At 30.8% G+C, this 22,717-nt stretch overlaps 2 protein-coding genes and 1 long non-coding RNA gene across 4 annotated transcripts in view; 1 reads left to right on the forward strand and 2 right to left on the reverse strand.

Moving 5' to 3' along the window:
* Positions 1 to 13,921, forward strand: part of LOC136979644 (rab-like protein 6) — a 41,040-nt gene extending 27,119 nt beyond the window's left edge. For both annotated transcript variants that reach the window (XM_067275663.1, XM_067275662.1), the window contains exons 6-17: positions 1,273 to 1,413; positions 1,484 to 1,589; positions 1,704 to 1,807; positions 2,790 to 2,902; positions 3,060 to 3,217; positions 3,296 to 3,395; positions 3,478 to 3,634; positions 5,754 to 5,914; positions 7,110 to 7,159; positions 7,321 to 7,483; positions 10,305 to 10,405; positions 12,812 to 13,921. In XM_067275663.1, coding sequence (XP_067131764.1) covers positions 1,273 to 1,413; positions 1,484 to 1,589; positions 1,704 to 1,807; positions 2,790 to 2,902; positions 3,060 to 3,217; positions 3,296 to 3,395; positions 3,478 to 3,634; positions 5,754 to 5,914; positions 7,110 to 7,159; positions 7,321 to 7,483; positions 10,305 to 10,405; positions 12,812 to 13,021 — 1,564 coding nt within the window. In that variant the 3' untranslated portion in view covers positions 13,022 to 13,921. The remainder of the gene's footprint in view (positions 1 to 1,272; positions 1,414 to 1,483; positions 1,590 to 1,703; positions 1,808 to 2,789; positions 2,903 to 3,059; positions 3,218 to 3,295; positions 3,396 to 3,477; positions 3,635 to 5,753; positions 5,915 to 7,109; positions 7,160 to 7,320; positions 7,484 to 10,304; positions 10,406 to 12,811) is intronic.
* On the reverse strand, positions 10,249 to 12,648 carry LOC136979648 (uncharacterized). Its single transcript, XR_010881418.1, has 2 exons — positions 12,526 to 12,648; positions 10,249 to 10,437 (listed from the first exon to the last, which is right to left on the reverse strand). It is a non-coding gene; the product is annotated as an uncharacterized lncRNA (long non-coding RNA).
* On the reverse strand, positions 13,088 to 22,375 carry LOC136979647 (glutamate--cysteine ligase regulatory subunit-like). Its single transcript, XM_067275670.1, has 7 exons — positions 22,206 to 22,375; positions 15,102 to 15,158; positions 14,957 to 15,029; positions 14,832 to 14,888; positions 14,561 to 14,751; positions 14,376 to 14,490; positions 13,088 to 14,311 (listed from the first exon to the last, which is right to left on the reverse strand). The coding sequence occupies exons 1-7, from the start codon at positions 22,296 to 22,298 to the stop codon at positions 14,145 to 14,147; spliced, it is 753 nt and encodes a 250-aa protein (XP_067131771.1). The 5' UTR covers positions 22,299 to 22,375; the 3' UTR covers positions 13,088 to 14,144.
* Between the last annotated feature and the right edge of the window lie 342 nt (positions 22,376 to 22,717).

Consider the following 22,717-nt stretch of genomic DNA (forward strand, 5'->3'; position numbering starts at 1 on the left):
TCAAAAAAACGAATTCCGAAAGTTCTACGTAAACTTGCGCCATCTTCGTCATTCTGCGCGTGCACAGTTGATGGAAGTTTAGCTTTACATTATCATGTATCATAGACCAGTGTTTGCCAGGCTACCGATAATGATAATTCTTCTTTATTGTTAATACATTTTTCTTCCCTTGCTATTTTATGTATCCATATTGCTTCCATCCATTTTAAATGTTGTGGCCGCTGTGTCGTTTGTATTGTTTTCGCTTCATTAAAAAATGGTTCTATCTCTGGGTCTGTAGCGTACTGCGCCAGTGCAGTTGTATATCTGCTATGCGCGATGTCTGCTTTGTGCTTCTTAACCCTCACCTCCAATGATCTTTTCGTGGCTTCTACATATATTAACTCTTTATCCCATCTATGATCTTTCATAGGGATTGCGTACACTCCAGCCAATTTGCCCTGCTGTGGAGCATCTTTCCCGTTACTCAACATGTTAAAAATAGTGGGACATCTATATATAATGGTGACTTGTTTTCTTTTGGCGATCTCTTTATATAACTTTTCTAAGTACGGATTGTATGTAACCATTATTCTGTCCTTATTCAAGCTATCTTCTTGCCTTTTTACTTCTGTTTGTTCCGCTCTTTGGAGCTGAAGGGTTTTCTTGTATAGCGCCGCCACCAGATTATTATACCCATGTCGTTCAGCAGTAGTATTAATCGTGTTGATCTCCATTGTAAGTGCCTGTGATGTAGATGAGTGGGTGTACGCCCTTTTTACCAAGCTATTAAATGCGGCTATCTTATACCTCATTGGATCACATGATCGTGCCGGGATATACAATTGATCTACTTGCGGTTTTCTATATACTTCTGTGCAGATGTCTGATCCTTTAATTGTGATGTTCACGTCGAGAAAATGGACTTGGCTGTAACTCTCCTGTTCTAGACCCAGAGTTGAGCCATAGGAGTTATTATTAAACTGGGCTACAAATGTCAACATATCTGGTTTACATTTCCAAAGTTTGAGTTCCAAAGTATGAAAAGATTCTTGTCTTAGAATAACTTGTCTATTGTCTGTTCACCTGAAGAAGAACCGGAGGTTTGAAAACGTTAGTGAGAAAAGAAATATAGAGAAGAAAGAAATATTAGCACTGTTCGGTTTGAGTAGAAGCAAGTCAGACCAAATTCCATAATTTAATTGTTTTTAGCTTGAAAATAATCTGGATTTTCAATGTTGTATTTATTTATTTTTTCTATGTAATAAACATGCCATATTATGTTTTTATTAGGACCTTTGCTTACGTTCAACGAGAAATCCAATTAGTTCCTCTTCACATTCCTATATTAGTGTTGGCCAATCACAGGGACATGGGTCATCACAGAACAGTGACGGAGGATCAAGTTCGATATTTTATCGAAGGCCTTGATAGGTAGTGTCTTATGCCCAAGCGATACATATTTAAATATTATAGGAATCTTTCTAAAATGTTACTTTTTTAGACCCGAAGGAAGTGCTCAGATAAGATATGCCGAAGCATCAATGAGAAATGGATTTGGTTTGAAGTTCCTTCATAAATTCTTTAATTTACCATTTTTGCAATTACAGGTAAATATATGGCTTTAAAAAATGATTACAAGTAATATATTAACTTATCATTTTAAAATGGTTTTTTATTTTTTTTTATTTTTACAAATAATTAAACTTACTTTTCTTCCACAGAGAGAGACATTATTAAAACAACTTGAAATAAATTCTCAAGAGATTAATGCAACTTCAGAAGAATTAGATTTCTTGCAAGAATCCGAAGACCAAAATTATGATCTGTAAGTGACAAATTTAATAAATTTTTACTTGATATTATTTTATTGTGATTTTCATTTTTTCCGTATTAAGAATTAGATGTTGTTTTAGGGTCAATGAAGGTGTTTTCGGTAAAAATATTTGAGACAAAATGTTCTTAATGTAACTCCATAATTTAGTTTTGAATTAAAGTCAAAGTTTAATTCAAAATAAAATTAAAAAATTTGACTTCCGGTCTGGATAGCCCGTTTCTGGCCAGTTCTGAAGCCGAAAGATATTGCCATTAGAGCGTACCTGATTTACTTACCAAAATTTTTATGATTTTTTATGATTTAGGAGTTTATGGATAGTCTGCGTCATCCTGTGTATAAGTACTGATGATCTATTTATTGAAAGAATAATTTCCATTCATTGCACTGAGATGGCTTTTTAAGTTTTACATCCAATTAAAAATTTTCTTGTTTTCTTGAAAAGGAAAGATGGTGTGACAAGGAAGAATGTTGTTATAAGAGAATACCACTCTCTTTGTTCTACAAAAATTCCTTGTTTAATGTAAGTTAGATTTAAAAAGTAAGAAAGAAAAGCTGACAAAAAGATTCGTATTCACTGTGTAGCAGTTTTTGAAGTTGTGGGTAATAATGGATTTTCATATATACCGTATTTTACGGACTATAAGACGCATTTTGTTCTTCGAAAAATTGCCTCCAAAATTCAGGTGCGTCTTATAGTCCGTAAAATACGGTACATGTTATGCTTGTTAAAATTTGAAAAGTTGATTATTTTGAAATTTGTCAGTTCATCATCAGTCCATTTAAGCTTCTCCTGTTGATTTGTTTTAAGTTTGTAATGATTCAAATTCTCAACAATAATAATTATTTCTTTAATCCAAACTATAGTATTTAATCCTTCAGATATCTACATAAAAATTTCAAACAATTATATATTTTAAGTATTTAATGTGTGTTGTTATGTTTTTCTAAAAATTTTTTTCTGGAATTTTAACAGGTTTTTAGAAGCATTAACAAATAGAAGACGACAAGTGGCAGAACAGTTGTCGCAGCCGGTTAAACCAAACGAGATACAAAATGGTCTCCCACCAAGTTCTTCCATACCTAACTGTATGAAAATTTCTGTTTTTTATATATATATATATACTTAATTAATTCACTATTCAAAATTAACACTGGATAATTTTTTAAAATAGGAAAAAAATTATTAAAAATTACAAATATTTATTACAAATAAAACTACTAAAAGATGTGTACTTTAAATTAGTTGTGAATCATCAGGCTACTACTCAGTCTGTCAGTTCACCAACAGGAACGCCAAGAAGTATTTCTGTACCGGTCAGTTTAAATCAGACGGTTAATTCTACGGTCTTGCCATCGTCAAATGTACAGCAGCCTCAGTTATCTAGTCCATTGCCTTCTGTGGTAAAGTTGATTTAACATTAAGTTTGTTGCATATTAAGCTATTGATCGTAAATGAAACTATTGATTTCTTTTAATTAGGAACAAAAACAGGAAAGTTTTATATCACGGTTATTTAGTAAATCATCAAATAATGTTAATACTAATACTAATACTCCAGTTGTAGAAGAAACTAAAAATGGTATGTGATTGTAAATACATTTCGAAGTTGATATTATACATTGAAATTTGATTTTTAAAAAATTTGCTGCAAATTTATTTAGAGCCAATTCCAACAACTTCCGATCAGCCTGTACAAAGAGTAGAGGATTTTGTCCCCGAGGACTTAGATTATTCTTTTAATTCTTTCTTAGAAGAGGCTGCTATGTCTAAATTGGAAATAGATACTGGTATGCCCGCTCTCGAAGAGGAAAGCGAAAGGTAACAACAGCACAAATGTTTTAACCTTTGCTATTTTTTTAAGTTGACGTGAAATGATGGTTGCATAAAAATAATAATCATCATACTTTTGGTCTAATTTTAATTCAGTATATAAAAAACTAATAAATTTTTATTACATTACTTTTTTGATAGTACAATTTTAATTAAGACAAACTGGAAAGTCTGATTAGGCCATTGATTTATACAAAAATTTAGTTTAAATTTATTTCCAATATTTCCTCTTAAATTTTTAGAAAATTAGGAAAGAAATTAATATTTTCTCATTTATTAGTATATATTTTGAACCGATTCATATATATGTTTATAGTAACAGATTTAAGCAATATACAGTGGACCCCCGATATAATGTGCATGTCGGGCGGGAAACAACACGCGCGTTATAAGGTGTGGTGTAACGCGGATCACCTCTTTACTTTAGCAATAATGTCAAACTTTTCTTTTACTTATCATGCATACAATAATTAAACACTATTAAAAAATACATGCAGAAACTCAATACGCAGTAACAATAAAATGCGCTACTCACTTAACGCCTCACGGACCTGTATAAACGTGTATGAGCTTATCGCGTCGCAAACGTCGCCCGCGCTATAACCGAATGCGCGGTATAGTGAGCAGCGCTATAACGAAGGTCCACTGTATTATAGCAACACTGCAATTTAGATCTTAAAAAATTAATTTTTTTTAGAAATTACAGTTTTTTTTTAACTCTTTTGGACAGAAATTTAGATTCTGAAAAGATACAAGGTCGTATAATTTTTTAAAGCATTCTGACCTAGAATTTCGTTGGTTCCCTTTATTAAAGCAGAAATATCGAATAGTTATTTAATGAGTGCATTAAACCCTGAATATTAATTGTAATAAAATTATCAATACTTTTAACAATTGAAAGTTAGCAGAGAAGAAATCATTAAGCACAGTTTATTAACATTAATCCAAATACCTAATTTCCAATTTATTAGGCTAGTAATCTAATTAACTAATCATATAAGCTAGCCTAAAGACAGTTAGACTGCCATCTTATATCACTATTAGTAATTAGAAATTGAATTTAAATAAGTAAAATAATTTAAGAATAATAATCTGAAAGAAACAATTCACGAATAGAGCTTGAAACTGCTTGATACTTTGACTCATCCTGTATAAACAGATACAGGACCTCCCCTACTTACGAACATTTGACTTACAAACTTTCAGACTTGTTAACAATTTGACGTATATCTAAAACTTAAATTTTGCACAAATTCAGAATTTGTCTTGCCAGTCGTGGGATGGTGTCGAATTCGGTCTTTAGCCAGTAATAAATAATTAATGTGGATTTATTTCTATTGGATATTGTCATTTTTTGTTTTTGTGCAAATTTTCACATACATCCCATTGTTGCTTGTGAGCTGACGTGGAAGTTGGTAACATTGAAGTAACAGCGTTTTTCAGTAGTGCTTGCAATTTTTATAAACTTTTATGATTAGTGCTTCGAATTTGCATCCGAAACATAATAGTAAATCTAGCAGTGGAGATAAATGCAAGAAGTGTTGCTCTATTACGGTGGAAACCGAACTCGACATTACCAAGTGTGTTTGCCGAAAAACGCTGCTAAATGGTAGCAAGTGGATAAATGAGCATAATGTATTCTATTAAGTATATCGAAGGATCAAACACTAACAATATGTGATTCCGTGTACAAATGTACTTTCTGGCTTAGTTTTCGACTTACGACAAAACCTCGGGAACCTAACCCGTTCGTAAGTAGAGGAGTGCCGTACGTCGAATTTTGTTAGTTGGGTTTCTAGATTATTTTTAATAAAATTTTATGAATTTTGATAAAGAATAATACCCTTTTGCTTATTATATTTTAAATGTTTAACTCATTAACTTTATTTTTCAAATCCAGTTTTTTCTATAGTCCTCTGTAAACAATTTAACTCAATTGTAAAATAACAATAGGATTGAAGTCGAAGTTGCAAAATACAAAAGCTAATTTGTCACGTAGTAGTTATTTATCACTTAAGAATATTTTTAATTTGAATATGTCATTTGTATATATAATAATTTAAAAATTTTTATGTAGAAAACTGATGATTTACTTTCTCTAATGTAGTGAAGGAGAGACTGTTAATCCCATGGTAGCAGAATTTCAAGACGATTTAGATCCAGAAGATAGTTGTGGTATAGTTAACAATTTCTCCATAGACACTAGTGCCATCGATAACGATAAAAGCATCAGTAGTGACGAAGAACCGGTAAAAATGAAAGAAAACGGTAATATAAAAGTAAAATAATTATATTTTGAATAAATATAGGATATGTCCTTTTTTAATACAACATAAAGATGGTTATATATCTCGTATATCCCTAAATATTCATTTTGTTTCTATTCAGTATTAATTAGTTTTGTCAGTATAGAGATGGATTGGATTGAGAGTTGAGACTAATAAAGAAGCAGATCAAGTAGAAATCTGTGCTCTTTGAACCAAGCCAGTGTACTACAAAACATTTAAATTGATCTGCCAGCTATCAGTGAACACTTTTTAATGCTTTCTTAAATTTTGGAATTTAAAAAAAAAATGTCCAATGGGGGCTAGATATGAAAACCTGATAAAACAAGTCTCAACAAGTTTATGCTTGTATCAATTAACTTTATAATTAATTGATACCTGCGTAAATACCACTTTCCAGGAATTATTTGAAGGCGCCTCATCTACATCTTCATGTTCTGGAAGTTAGCATTTTATGTGTTACAAAAGCAGTTTTATTAATATAAAACGAATTTTTGACATTTCGGCACGGACATTCATTATTAACTAACAAAATTACTGTTTCGTAACATTTTAGGCACACTTCTAATTCTATAAATAATTTTTTACACACTTTGAAGTGTTAGATTTTTCAGTAAAGTACTATAATAATTACAGAATAATTTCAAATTTATAATTAATTAAAGTGCAAAGGGATAAAAGGAAACGAGATAAATGTGAATAATTTTTTTCTTCTATGATAATATGTAGATTTCCTATTAAAAAGATTGAAATTGAAATATTTCATATCTTACGTAACTTTCCGGCCAACAGTAAGAAGAAAGTAGGATAAAACTTTAAAGAAAATAATCTTTTAAGTCATTTTTTTCACTCTTCAATAAGAATTTTATCGGTTAATGTTACCTATGGTTCCAAAATGGTGGCTCGTCTCTGATTCCAGCAAACAGAAGAAAGGAAACAGCGGGGACACACGTTCTAACCTATTCTAATAAATTACCATAATTATTACCAACCAAATTATTAGAATAGGTTAGGTTAGGTCAGGTTAGAACGTGCGTCCCCGCTGTTTCCTTTCTTCTATTTGCTGGAATCGGAGACGAGCCGTCATTTTGGAACCATAGGTAACATTGACCATTTTATTATGTAGATATTGTATTGTAGTTAAATTGTTATTTTAAAACAATATATTTATGTTTCAGATAAAAATATTTCTGAAACGCCATCGGTTGCGGTTCCTGTCTCGACGTCGGTACGTTCTATAAGAATTTAATTTGCTCGACGTCACTCGTAATAAATTGGATGACACGTTAGAAAGTGCTTTAAAAGATTCTTAAACTTGTTATCAGTTTTTTTAATTAATGTATTTTAAAAATGACAACAATGATGTTGACTTTACTTATTTTATGTTAGGATATCCCGTCGAACGTGTCAGAAAATGCAACAAATACATCAAACGAAATAAGTACTCCTTCAACTTTGCCAGTAGTACCATGTTACGGACTTGAAAATGAAGACTTAAGTATTCTAGAAAAAGGTTATCTTTTCTCAAAGAAACCAACAAATGGAACAAGTGGTAAGTCTTGTATTATAAACAAGAGACTAATTGGGTCTTGACAAATTTTTCTTTGGTTTCTACTTTGTAGAAATTGAAACCAAAGAAATTAATGATTAAATTTTAATTGCTAGAATTTAATTGATAGAAACTAAACAACATCTTTTAAGTTTTTCTCCAGTTTCTTCTGTTTATTTTGTAGAAATTAATTAAAACTCATAAATATGTAAATTATAATATACAGTAGACCCCCCTATAACACGGATTTGTATAACACGGTGAAAAAATTGCAGTCGTGTTCATATAACATGGCAAAACGTCATTGCCGACTCGTGTCGCGACAGGATTGGTCGAATCTGGACCAATAGCGGATATCGTACAAACCATTTAGTTTAAACGAGCACTGGACCTACTAAAAAACATTTATTATCCGTTGGCCATAAAAATTATATTTTTATTAATGATGTCTCCAAAGTTCAGCGAATTTTTCGCAGTAAAATAACTTATCGGGAAATGTGCCGGCCATTCGACGAGCCGCTCCGCACCAAAAACAAGCTTAAGCAACGGCGTCGTCGAACGGTGCACACTCGGTAAGTAATCCTACAATTTTTTGTTTATAGCATAGTTTATATGGATTATTCCCAAAAAATTATACGTGATTTGGAAATGTCGAGTCAAATTAGTCTAGAATCTATTAATTTTATGGAAGAAAGCCTTTCAAACAGCCGTAGCTGCTAAACTACACTCGTGTCGAGCTGTGATTGGCTCGTGTATTTAAGTGACTTGTACAACACAGAATGTATCTACCATGTTATAGGGGGGGGTCTACTGTATTTTTAATTCATATACCTGTGTTATATATGACATACATTGTAAATGTCAGTTACATTTGTATTATGGTTTGTCGGCAGGTGATCCAATTCGTTTTTGCACGTGCTTGTACTGTTTGCATAAAAAATTGTTTGACATTAACAGATTCAACACTGTATTCTTATGTAACTACTACAGTAAACTTGTTTAAAGTTTGATGTAATTATTTTCAGAACATTTATAGGCTGCATACTAAAATAAGATTTTGACAATATGGAAAAAATACCTTTATTGGTTTTAAGATGAATTTTTTTTAATGAAAAATGGTTTTAATATTCAACTTGTTTCGAAACGTTAATTCAGAGGTTTGTAGATACTGTTAACAATGTCGTGGCCTCGTTCAAATCCGATTGAAATTATTGCTTATCTCAGAAAATACGAAATTAATTGTTTAATATAAAATGTTACGAGTACAGTAAATGGCCCATTAATTCGGTATTCATTTCCTCAACTGCATCTCTTCGGTCTCAATATAGTAGCTTGCATATCGATACGATATCATATACGGTAAAATTAGACGGCCGGATGGCCGAGCGGTAAAGGTGGCAGCCTACCGCTCTGGGGGACCCGGGATCGAATCCGAACGGGTCGAATAATCCCCAGGAATTTTTCGGGGGGTGGTCCGTTCGGATATGTCGGGCCCCGTCCCTCACCACCCGGTCGCCCCATTGTGGGCCTGGCCGAACCCATAATGGGCCTACTAAAAGAGGCCCTCTTAGTGCCCACAGGGCGGAAAGAGTTAAAAAAAAAAAAAAAAAAAAAAAAAAAAAAAAAAAAAAAAATATACGGTAGAATCCATTTAATGTAATCCCTTTACTACTCACTTGTACCGATATTATTGAGAGGAGGTAAATAAGACTGCAATTAGTGGTAATTCTGGTTTCGTTAATTAAAAATGTATTAAAACAATTTATGGTTAACTGTATTAATAGTTATTATTATTATTAACCAATAATTCACTTGACCATATAATTGAAGGAACAAATCCTAGCAATTTAAACCATTGCTAGGATCTTGTAAAGCCTAGTTAAGACTGATGATGATTTGTGTTAATGCTACATGTTAAAGCTGACAGCACAAAACAACAGCTTAGAAATGCCTAAATTAAGTATGCTTTTAGCCCAAATACACGGCTAAATGAGAAGGGATCATCGCGTTAGGATGAGTCCAAGTTTGAGTCTGGTTTCCATCTCATCCCAATGTGATAATCCCTTCTCATATTGCCATGTTTTGATAGCTATTTCTAAATTAAAACAAATAGCTTATTTACCCAAAAATAAAAATTTAAGTAACCCAAAGAACAACTTTGAGTAAATTTCATATTACAATGAGAAATTTACTCAATGTTTTATAAATGTATTCAATAGCAAGGTCGAGGCCAAAGTTTTAAACGCGAAAACGTGTACGTCGGACATTCGGCGTCACTTTCCCGTAGGCCTAGAAGTTCGACAATGGCGTTTGGAATGTCGAGCACGATTCCGCCGACCGTCCAAATGCCATTGCCAAACTTCCGGGCTTACGGGAAAGCGGCGCTCGACATCCGACGTACGCGTTTTTGCATTTAAAACTTCGGCCTCGACCTCGCTAACGTCCGATTACAGAATTCTGCTATAATCTTTTGACTATGACCTTTTTTAATTAAATTTTACTATAATATCATGAAGTAATGAATGATTGTATTTGTACCCAGTTTATCAGAATATAACATAAATTTACTTATGCTAATTGAAAATCAGAATGGAGCAAGAACGAAAGTTTAGAGAATAAGCTATCTGAAAATTTGCATACATTATGTTACAGTGTACTATACTATTTGTGAATAATAATATAAAAATTAAGTTTAGCTGACTTAAAGCAATTTTGTGTATAAAATTTTCTTTGCATTTAGTTTTATTCAATAATGAATTCTACCAAAATTTAAAGTTTGAAAAAAATATTGTTTATTTATAAAATTCATGTATTCTATTTTCAGTTCCCAGCAGATCTTCTGCCAGCGCAACCACCGAAGGATCGGAAGCGGTGAGCGAAGACTCCACCACCACTAGAAACTTGCAGCACAAAGAAAAAAACAAGGTTTTGTATATATTTCTTTCTTTTCTTCTAAACTGTAAGAGTATACGTGTAAATAAAAAACACTAATCTTCAATGTTACAAATAATTTTTATAATTAAGTATAAACGATAATTTAAATTTTTGTGCGCAATTAGCAGGATCTCCTTATGAACAAATTACAAGCCTACCACTTGGCTCCATCAAAATAACTTGAGTTGGCAGGGCTTGACAGAAATTGATGCATATCTCAGTTTAACTGGCACTTGAATCCAGATTCCATTTTTTTAAATAATTTTTTGCATGTTTCTGCAAGCAATAGTTTGCAAGAGCAGTACATTTTCTTAATTGACTCCAGGATTAAATTTATAATAATGGATGTTATTAGGACACTGCCGTTGCTTCTACAGTGAGACGAAACGGACACATTTTGTAGCGTACGGCAAAGTGAACGAAATAAAGCAGTTATAATTTTACAATGTCTAAGCACAGAACTTGTAACAGTTAATCCATTTATTTTTAAGCTAAAGATGATATTTACTGATGTTGCATTAAAAATTAATTTTAGAAGGAACTACCGTATTTACACAAATATAAGACGACCTCGCACATAGGACGAGGTGTGACTTTAAAGATCGAAATATAGAATTATAGGAAAATTACTTGATTAAATGAAATAATAAATTAAAGTATCAAATGAACATAAATGCACACATTGTCCCGCAAAAATTACTAGCATTTTAAACTTTAAGAAAAAATCTTGTAAAATCGATAACATAATTTGTTCGCACGAAGCTGGACAATCGGGAACCTTTTTTTTTTTTTGCCAATTCTTAACAAAGTTGAATCCACTCTCCGTCAATTACGCTTAGAAATCGGAGAAACTCCCAATTTCCAAATAATCATGTTTTTATGTGGGAATGGATTAAAACTTGTATCGTGCTCCAGTGTGATTTTGGAATTTCAATCTGGAACTCAATTCAAAAGCTTTGCTTTTCATATTGCTATTCATCTTTACTCCTGACAATATACAAGAACCATTCAAACAACCCAGATAAAATACTTCTGTTTTTAAATACAAGAGGATGAGCATTCGGTAAAAAACGCGAATACACGGTTCACAAAAATTATTTGCAGAAACGCAAAGAATCTTTCGCTCGCACGTATAGGATGACGTAGGAATTTGTAGCTACGATAAACGAATAAAAACCTTGTCTTATATGCGAGTAAATATGATATAAATATTACTACTACTTTTTGTCCTTTCACACATCTGGGGAACAAAACACTTTTTCCCAGTGAGAAGTCGACCTTTTTTAGAGCCTACTCGCCCACTACGTAAAATAATATTAACACATTGGCCAGGACGACATATAGAAAAAACTATAAATTACTTTTTTTTTAAAAATTGTTGTTGTCCTGGCCAATGTGTAGCCAACCAATAAATAAGTCTGATAATTCAGCTGTTGCACATCTTAGTCTTTGTGCTTGAAAATACTAAATTAATGAAATGCTTAACATTGAAATTTTTTTCGTTACTCTCCAGAAAATGGATGCTACATTTTTAGGTGGTTTTCTTTTACACGTAGACTGCATCGTGGATTATGTCAACATATTGTGTTAATACTCAATTTATAGCATTTATCTTCAGCCAAACTATTAAAAAATTTTTTTGAGGGAAACAAAAATAAGCATTTGAATCATTTCATAGCCTATTCAATGAATTTTGTTTCGTGCACCAGCTAACTAGGAGTTCATATGCATCAAAGGAGTTAATTTAAGTGTCAGAAGGCTGGAAAAAAATGGACTGGAAAGAATATTTCCAGTCAAGTAATGTGTTCCCTCTTAAATAATTCAACCATAGTGTTTATTTTATCTCAAATCAACAAGAATTAAGACTGGTATAGCTTCTAAATAATGTAATTCATCTTCAAAGAAAGTAATAAAATTACACCTGATCATTAAGTTGTATCCACTGCACCAACTGAAGCTCTATTATGTAAGGAAAGTGTTTTCACTTTCCTTATATAATAGAGCTTCAAACACTTTCCTTACACAAAGAAACACACTGAAACTGTCATTATTGGCAGGAAACAGAAAAATGTAAAATACAGTTGGTAAATGAAACAAACTGTGTTGTTTACCTCTGTCTGCTACGAATATTTCTGGCTCTACATTTTACCAGACTGCATCCGTTGATGGATTATAAATCACAATTTGACTCTATTGTCAACAGTACTGCAAAATATTTATCGTCATCCATAATTTTTTCCACCACTATGCTTTTTGGAGAGAGTTCAAGGGCATAAAACCAAACTTTTAAAGTAACCTAAAAGAAATTCTCATTATTTATGTAAAATTATATATGGCTTTTACAATATTATAATTTGCCATTTATTAATTAAATCTAAATTTCTTAAACTTTTGCAGGGAAAAGGACATCGAAAAGTGCACAAACACAAGAAACAGAAAGACAAGGAAGTCGATCACTCGGGCAAGAAGGAAAAGAAGAAGAAAAAGAAACACAAGCAGGAAGCGGGAGGCGAAATGGACAGTTCTTCCGACCTGGACAGACTGGAAGAATTTCTCGGATCTAGCGCAGACCACCCCGGAGGACCGGAGATGTACGAAACCATCTGAAGGCCGAGAGGAAAGCGGAGCCGGAAGATTCGCCTCTTTTGTCTTTGCGAGCGCAACGTTTTACCCGCTCTCGAGCTCCGGTCGGACGGAGAATTGGTTGCATTTTCCAATGACTGATGTTTGCTGTAAAAAGAGTTTTTTTAAATTAACTAAAAAGAAAAAAACAGTGTGTAATATAATTTCAAATATGTAAACTTAAAAACATTATATGCCATTATTTGTGTAAATAAAACCAGTGAATTGGATTGATAAGATGTGCTACTTATGTTTTTAATTAAAAATAATTTCTTTTGCCATTTAATGACAAACTGTTGGTGTACATAATAATTATTTTAAAGTTGTCCTGTTATTCTCGGATGGCAAATGTAAGATTTATAGTGCTCTTAAGGAAAGAGAAAGTTAAACATATTTAAATATTGTATAATAGATGTTTAATCATTTAAATTTAATAAGAAATGTTCACTAGGGGGAAATTAAAAATTAGTATATAGGTCAATTTTGAGAATCTATAAATTCATTTTGGACTATTGCAATCCGACAAATTTGCATTGTCTTTCACGGGAAATAGCGGCTCATTTGTATAAGTTGCCTTACAATTTCGTCCAGTTTTAAGACAAAAGAATTTACGATTTCGGGTTTATATTAGTCGGATCCCGAGACGACTTCTGCTAAGATTAAACTGTACTTGGGAAGAAAAAAAAACAAACAACATAGTACTGTTTTATTATGTATAATGTTAGCCCAATTTAAAAACTTTATTCATGTCTGAAATTGTAAAGGAAGAAAATAACTACACCTGCCAATTATTTTGTTGATGTTTTATTGAAAAACTATTTTCAGATTTTAAACTAATCCTTCCACTTTTAAATGTAATTGAAATAAAGATTTATTTACAATTTACTTCTATGAGTTTAAATTATAAATTATGAAAAATTTTTTTTCGGAAAATACAAAAATTATATTTCAAATTTATACAAACTTTTAACACTAACATATTTAAAACTGCATTTGTTCGATTATAATTTAATATATTTACATCTTTATAACTTTAATTGAAAACATCTACGGTTTGAAATCTTGGTTAAATCGCTTCGATATATACAAATTACGTGAGAAGACGTTTTCATGTTACTTTAGATAAGCACAGTATGAATCCTTTGCTCTGTATGATCCCTCTTCCTTTAACCATTACCGAATAACGTGTGATCCACTGCATGCCCCAGGATTTGGGATCGATGTCGTGCGTCGTTTCCTTAAAAATCTTCAGAATCATGTCGTGAGGAAGAATATCTAAACGAAAATTTCGAATCGGACGTTAATAGAAAATTTAAATAAGCGTAATTACGAAACTAACCTTTAGGATCGCTGTGTGTGAGAAGTTGAATATCGTTCTCTTTAGCAAATTGAATCATCTCCGGAGGCATGACGCAACAGGATTCTAGGTTGACTTGATTTACGCTAGGCTTTATCTACCAAAGGACAATTTTTTGATTACTCGATAAGTAAACCGATACGATCGCTACAAAATTACAAGCTTACTTTCGCCCACTCGTACAGATTACGCAAGAGATTCGTATCCAAATCGCTAAAACCTATTGTGACTAGTTTTTCTTTCATAACCATTTCTTGTAATGCAATCCATAATGGTTGAATCTCTCCTAGAGTTATCTGAGTATTTTCAACAGATACTATTAACGAATCTATTAAATTAACTCCTAGGTGAGACATTGCTAAAAAAAATTACATATTAGTGAGCAATGAAATTTCCATTTTATTAAATAAAGTTAGTTTGTATAAGTAAAACACTCACTTCTTTCCACAGCATTGATCAGAAGGTTCGGTTTGCTCTCGGATAAAAATATTTTAACTGGAAGTAAAGACAGATACTATAACTTTAATCGTAAATTTGTAATGGTATAACCTGGCCGTCCGTACCTGTTAATTTTAAATTTTGCCTATCGTCCTGGTTAATTTTAGTTTTATTTACACATTCGAGCACATTGGTTTTCTGTAAATAAGTACAAGTTGCATTTTATCTAATGTAATTTATGATTATTATATTATAAAATTCACCATTTACATCGGGTGGTGAACAATTCAACCATTCTTTCAGCGTATAAGCAGAACTTTCCACCAACTGAAAAAGAAATTCTTAAGAAAATTCTGACAAGACATTGTAAATACAAAAAGATACAAATTATTGTCATAACCGGGAAATGTTAACAGCATAATGGTATTATTATGTAAAGGTAATTTCCGAGAAAAACTTTTGCGTGTGTAGAAAAAATGATAACTAGAATGAACTAGAGACGTCCTTGAAATGCACATTTTACAGGAACAAGTTCATTATAACTTTTCAGTTAACCCTGAATATGTAAATTAAAATAGTACCGATACCATTCGTAAATTATGTCAAGTTTATAAAGTATAAATTACTTTAAAATTGACTTGATAAATTTAAATTATGAAGAAAATTTTATATATACAGCAAACTTCAACAAATCACACAGAAATTTAGGTTCCTGTATATTGTCACGTGTAACTATATGTAAAAATTAGCTATTACATACAGCTGAAACTCTATACTAAATGATGTATACAATTATCTGTTGTTTACACTTGAATATTAATGCTGGTAATTATTTTTCCCATTTTAAAATTATTCTATAGATAAGAGTAACAAGCAGTTGATACTGAATTTATAATTTTCAAAAAAAATGCAGAAAGAAGATTTAAAACATGTTTAAAGATATTATAAGAATACAGAAAAATTTAAGATTAATCAAGTATAATTTAATGTATTAAAATCAAGTCTTGTGTACATCTAAAAGTAAATAATGGTCTAAAACTGATGGAAAATAGTGGTGATGTCACCATAATTTTTAGTAGATTAAAAGATTAAACTCGAGATATGTTAATTTAAAATGTTTCAGGAGATAAAATTTAGATAAATCATCATAATAATTATCAAACCTAATTAAATGAATGAATATAATTATAAAAATTTAAAAAACAGATGCATTTAGATGCATCAAAATTTAGAAGTATTCAAAAACATTCAGTCATAAGCATTTTAACATTGTTTCATTTGATATAATTCCAAATTAATATTTGATTTGGTTTTTAAAGGTATAAAACAAGTTTTAATTAAGCAGAATCGATTTTACACCATTATAAACCATCATAATAATTATAGAAGTGTTATTTTGAGATTTAACTCATTAAATTCCCAAAACGACAAAATTCCCTTTCAAATACCGCATACAATCACTTTAAACAGCATCATACACTATTATTATAATAAATGTACTGGTAATAAAAGGTGTAACTCCCTGAACTAAGCAGTTTAGTTCTATGTACTACAATAAGCAGGTCTATATGAAGAAATAACCACTTTTCTTGGATTAAAATTTAACTAGAATTAGGCTTTAGTAGTCGGTTTTAAATAAATGATGCACCGAGCCATAACAAAGACTAAAAATTTTCAGTTTGTGTAGACTTCTATCCCTAAATATGGTCTCAAATATGATTGGCATTTATAACTTCTTGTTTCCTAACATATGTAAATTAAATTTAGTTTAGTACCAAATCAAGCGTGGCACTGAACTACAGTACCTCATACAATAATAAGATAGGTACAAGTTTAATTATATGGTAATGAGTTAGAAACAAGTTTGTAAGTTAGATTTAATAAAAATGTCATTTGTACATTTATTAATTCATGGATACTAAAGAGATTGTAATATTTATGGGGAAGATCCATTCGTGAGCATTCATTGATACTTTATGAGGACAGCAGTATTTAGGTGAGCACAAATCAAGGTTTGACACTTTGATTTATGCTAAGCTTCTGAATTGAAACTAAGTACATTATTTAAAAGAAATTTTAGTGAAAAGTTCAATAGATTTGACGATAAGAATTTGTCTAACATTGAAAAAAATTTGGTACAGGTCAATACTAGCGTGTAGTAAATAAGAAATTACGAAATATTTATATAAATATTATATTTCAACATTAGTTTGTATAAATTTTTAAATGTATAATTTCAAATTAGATGAATAATGATGAAATTTAATAATGAATGTTGTCACGATAGTCATCGTTACATATAAATTGTTTGTATCAAGAGCGTGCGCCTCTCCTAGAATATTTTCTGTGATGCTCAGATACAAATAATTATAGATAAATTTTTATTTAATTTTATGTTTTTTCACAATTATATTATAGAATTCAAACATGGTTAAGAATGTAAGATTACATACATCTTAATCACTTTTAAAGATTATAACTTGTGGAATTTTTACTTGATTCCAGAGGAGGACAAGTGTCCCAATTTGCACCCCTCTGCAGATATACTTGGTTTGTACACATTTTATCACAGAAACATTATGTAATTGATAAATTAATACAATAGGCATTATTTCTGAAAATTTTGATAATTAAAACTCCAATAAATTTATAGACAACAACCGAAAATCAAATGAGGATATCAAGAACGGTATTCAAATTTAAAACCTGGTTAATTTCCTCGCTGTTAACATTTTCACAGTAGTATTGTATATGGCAGTTTAGTATGCTTTGAGTTTCACTTAGGAAAAACAAATATCTGCAAAGTTAATAAGAAAAAATACAATTGTTGAAACCCATATGCATCTTTAATATTGCAGAATTAAAATTAATTTTTAAAACAGTCTTTCCTATTCTTAATATACTAACGTCCCTATTTACCTAACAGAAACTTAATTAAAATATCCATTTTTAATTCTAATCATTACATTTTCAATTTGAAACAAATTTAAATACAGTATGTATATTTTTAATATTTTTCAAGAAATTAGGATAGAAACATATAAAATTCTCATAAAATTAAATTAATTGTTGTGTACAAGTTATTAATTAAATCTGATAAACATACAAAGCTTTCAAAAATATAACGACAATAATAGGCTTAAATTATCACCGAGTGTGGAGATCTGGAAATAATTTTCTTACTTTTATCTACAGGGAGGAAAAGTAAAACTGCAAAACAAGGAAAAAAACAGGACAACTCGTACATCGTTACATAAGAACTAATTTCCTGTTCTATAAATTTTATAATTGTATTAACACTTAAATGTTTTGCATTGCTTCATATTGATAAAATCAAATTAAAATAATATAATAGAAAAATTTCAATTCCATTTTTTAATAATTGAAAGAAAATTTTAATAAAAGTTTTATTTAATCACAGACATTTAAGGAAATTGTATATTTTTATTATTCTAGGAAAAAATTTTAATATAAACTAGATTTTTTTTCTATAAATAGATATGAATTTTATTTGAAACAATTTCAAAAAACTATAATATGCTATATAGGGAGCATAACTACAGGTAAATTTTAATACTAATATATTTGTTGCTTCTCTTTTCCTCAAAATAATAAAGCAGAATCTCACTGGCTCTGGGAAAATGTCATAAGCCAGCCTACTTCCCAGAAGTATGCTGTCGTAAGGATGAACTAGCCATTATAATTACTCGGCTGAATTAATCAATGCACCTTTAACAGTTGGTACAGTTTAAATAATCATGCTTTTTTTTTTAATCGATCTGGTTAAGAAGCCATCTTCAGGTGAAACGGTTGAAAGTGAAATGCCAGCATTAGAAATAAGATGGGACAGACCCCAATAGAGTAAACAGTCGGGAGTAGACTACAAGATATGTATATTCAATGAAAATGATGTACTAGTCAATGTAGTAAAGTAGCTGAATTACCGTAACATTGGAGTTTTAAAAAGATAGCACTAAAACAACAATAGTATAGCTATACCCTTTGGACTTCATTGAAGACATTAGAGTGGAATAAGCTATAAATTGAGGAGTTAGAGTTGGAGCATGTGTGTACAGACTCTGCAGTACTGTCAAAAATGTTAGTGTTATTTAAACTTCACCCACTGTTAAAGATACATTGATCAATTCAGTGCAACATCATACATTAGGTCCTAGGCAAATTTTAATTATACAGGATGCCCCACATAAAATTGGCCCCTCTTGGAAACAATATAAATTTAGGCAAAGGACACTCATTAGAAACTAACATTTAAATATACAGACATTTACAGAAGATGCCAAAAGTGGTGTCCTTGTGCATCAACATACATTTTTAGATGTGAACTCTGAATGAGGGATTTGCCATTCCCAGAGTTTTATACTTCTATGGGAAGGTCTATAAGTCAACAAAACCATACCCATATATGCAATCCTTTGCAAGATACTCTTTCAAAGGTCAGTTTTTACCAAAAACTAGCATACTGTTTAATCTCCACGCATTGATCAAGGCTCGCTATTGCTCTCCTTTTCTGTCATGCATGTTGCTGCTCACTATCACTCACATCGAAGCAGTCACACGGAGGCAATCCCCACACTCCCGAAACTATGAGGTACGATTCCTTTGACTTTATTATGCCTATGGGTACGGTCCCTACAGTCTTGTTCGAAGGTATAATTGTACCTAAAATACAGACATCGATAGCTTAATACTCCGGCAAATGCTTTCCTTCAGTTTGCACGTAGTTCTGGAATCATTGATCTCTCACACTTTCTTTTAATAAAAGAAAATAATAATAATTTATACAAGTCGTAAAGCATGGGATTGTATAGGATTGGTTGTAAAGCAGAGGTTTAATACATATGCATATACAATTGAAATTTAAATATGCAATAAGATATTAATAAATTAAACATTTAATTTTAGTAGTAGTAGTAGTAGTAGTAGTAGTAGTAAATATGTTTATTGTAATAGGGTTTAGCCTTTTACAAAAGAGTTTCAGATGGTAACCAATCAGTTGGTTTAATCTTATTATAACATCTTATCCATTTTCTTTAATCATACATTTCTGTAATAGTATAAACTTAATTATTTACAGTCACAAAACATATTTCTCTATTACAAAAACTTATTTGAGTTATTTATAAACTATAGATATAATTTTTAGTAATTCTTCTGGGACTGCATAATATAATAACTAAACACCTACTCAAAAACCTTTAAATAGTGCAGCCAAACTAACATTTTGAACGTTTTCGGTCTTGTTCAAAGACCTTTCTCAAGAAAAGAACAATGTAAAATTAAAACATAGTACAAATACAAATCAATCTTTAGAACATTTTTAAACAAACTTGTTTTACTTTATACTTTGGAATCCTTAGTATAACGGATATTATTTCACTCCGATCCCGACGTCTTACCATTATTTTTATTTTATTTTGTTTTTCCAGTACTTTATTTATTTTTACGTGCATATTTTTTAAATTTAGCTATGTTTTAAGATGACGCACGTGATTTTGCAACGGATTAATGTTTAAAAACGTTCTAAAGATTGTTCGGTTTGAATTCGTACTATGTTTTAATTTTACATTGTTCTTTTCTTGAGAAAGGTCTTTGAACAAGACCGAAAACATTTGAAATGTTAAAGTATGGCTGCACTATTTAAAGGTTTTTGAGTAGGTGTTTAGTTATAATTTTTAGTAAATGAAAAATTAATTACTTAATACGTTCATTAAAAAAACTTGTTCGACGCTCGGAGGTAGTATCTGAATCATAATTCCCGTACCTTTTTATAAAATTGAAACTTATCATTTTGGATATAGCCTTACATCTATGACTGGATTTCACAAGCATACGAGCTGTTAACTTCTTTTATTAATCGTAACAGACTATTCCAGTTATAACAATCTGTTTTCTTGAACAAGCAGATTTCAAAACATTTGTATCAATTGAGAAACTTTCAATATAAGACTCTCTAGTATATTGGTACTCTTCAGTTAGCGTCTGTCATGAGAAAAATTAACAACAACTTCCATAAAACTAGGGCACATTTCAAATCTATTTCAAGGGATTTCTCTTGATTTCTTCACAAAACTCCCTCCAATTGAATCACTATCCAGATTGGTATATATGAATATTTCTTATTGTCCTTAATATAATCATCTCCTCTTACAATTATTTTATTACTCTTGAGTTTTTCTTGTTTAATTATTGCTAACAATTTTTTCTTTCTCATCCATGATCTCTTACATAAATCTGTTGTATTATTTTCCTCTGCTCATCATCACTAAAATTATCTTTCTTTCTCCAAAATTCTTTAAGGATTAAATTCCTATCAAATACGGAGTCTAATAGAACTTTCAGTATAGGTTTAGTTTTGTCTTTGGTTAATCTAATAAAAAATTTTCTATATAACTATTAGATATTTCCAAATCCTTTTGTATAAACTGATTGATTTCCTTAACATAATCAGATAAATTAAACAAAGTTTATAATTATAACTATTTCTTCTATTTTGTTGGATAGTTGAGACAGCTCTCCATGTAAATACTTGTTTTCTTCTTTTAAAGAATTGACCTCTATTCTAATTCCTCAAAGTTCATTTTAGAGCCGTGAAAATTTATCCCGTATCAGCTTGTACATCAATTGCGGATTCATCCCGTACCTGTAATTCTTTATGTCTTACTTTTTCAAAGTATTCATTAGAGAGGTTGAGGCCGAAGTTTTAAACGCGAAAATGTGTATGTTGGATGTTCGGCGCTGCTTTCCTGTAAGCCTAGAAGTTTAACAATGGCATTTGGAATGTCAAACATGCATGACTTTCCAAATGCTATTGTCAAACTTCTAGGCTTACAGGAAAGCAGCGCCGAACATCCAACATACACATTTTCGTGTTTAAAACTTTGACCTCAACCTCACTATTAATTTTCGTGGTTCTCAAAGTCACCAGACTGCTCTTGTCGCGCTTTTCTTCTATTTGTCGATAGCTTTTGCTAATTAAATCGTTCAATTTATTTTCTTCTTTCTTTTCTTCAAAATTATCCTTGCACATTCTGTCTCTCCCCCTTCTTCACATATCCATTTGATGGGGATCGAGGGAAAGGACCTGGATTTGATTAAATCCCGGCAATTAACAATAAACTTATAATTAAACCTATTTATAAATGTCCACTTCTTTAGAACCATCATATAATAGATAATTATGGCTTTCCAAATTAAAACAACGTTTAATTTATTAATATATTATAATATATTTACACACAAAATAATATTTTTATAATATTAAATAGGAAAAGAATTCAACTGTATTATAATATTCTAAGCATGTGTTGCCATGACAACTGTTAATTTAAAAGCCAAAACCACTTACGTATTTACCTCGTCTGTTGGAGTTTGAGTTGTTTTTCTTTGTAAGTCTTTTAAAGTCATAATGTTACCTGTATCGATAATTAAATATTGAATTCCTTCCATTATAAAATACTTTCGGCGATCGGGGGAAAAAAAGAATTTATCTACGACGAAACCAGCGCGAACAGACGAGAAAAAAAAAAAAAAAACAACCGAAAACGACACCAGAGGGCTATTTAATAAATACGTTCAGCGCGCCCTTTTGAAATGTAAAATAAACAGATATAATATAATTATTATATATTATTTATAACAATAAATTATAAATGTTTATTTTATTAATATTGATAATTATATTTTACTTATTAATAAATGATTAAACCTTTACAAAACAAAACTTGGATAAAATGAAAAATTTTCTGTTAAAAAAAAAATAACTCTATAATCTGCCAAAACCGGAAAAAAATATTCGGTACCGGTTTAAACAGGTTTTACTATAAATGAAATTTTTATGCACTCTAGAGTTTTAAGTTTTAACGAGA

Source organism: Centruroides vittatus, unplaced genomic scaffold (genome assembly GCF_030686945.1).
Source record: "Centruroides vittatus isolate TY-2023 unplaced genomic scaffold, ASM3068694v2 contig_630, whole genome shotgun sequence".
In the NCBI taxonomy this organism is placed as follows: Eukaryota; Metazoa; Arthropoda; class Arachnida; order Scorpiones; family Buthidae; genus Centruroides; species Centruroides vittatus.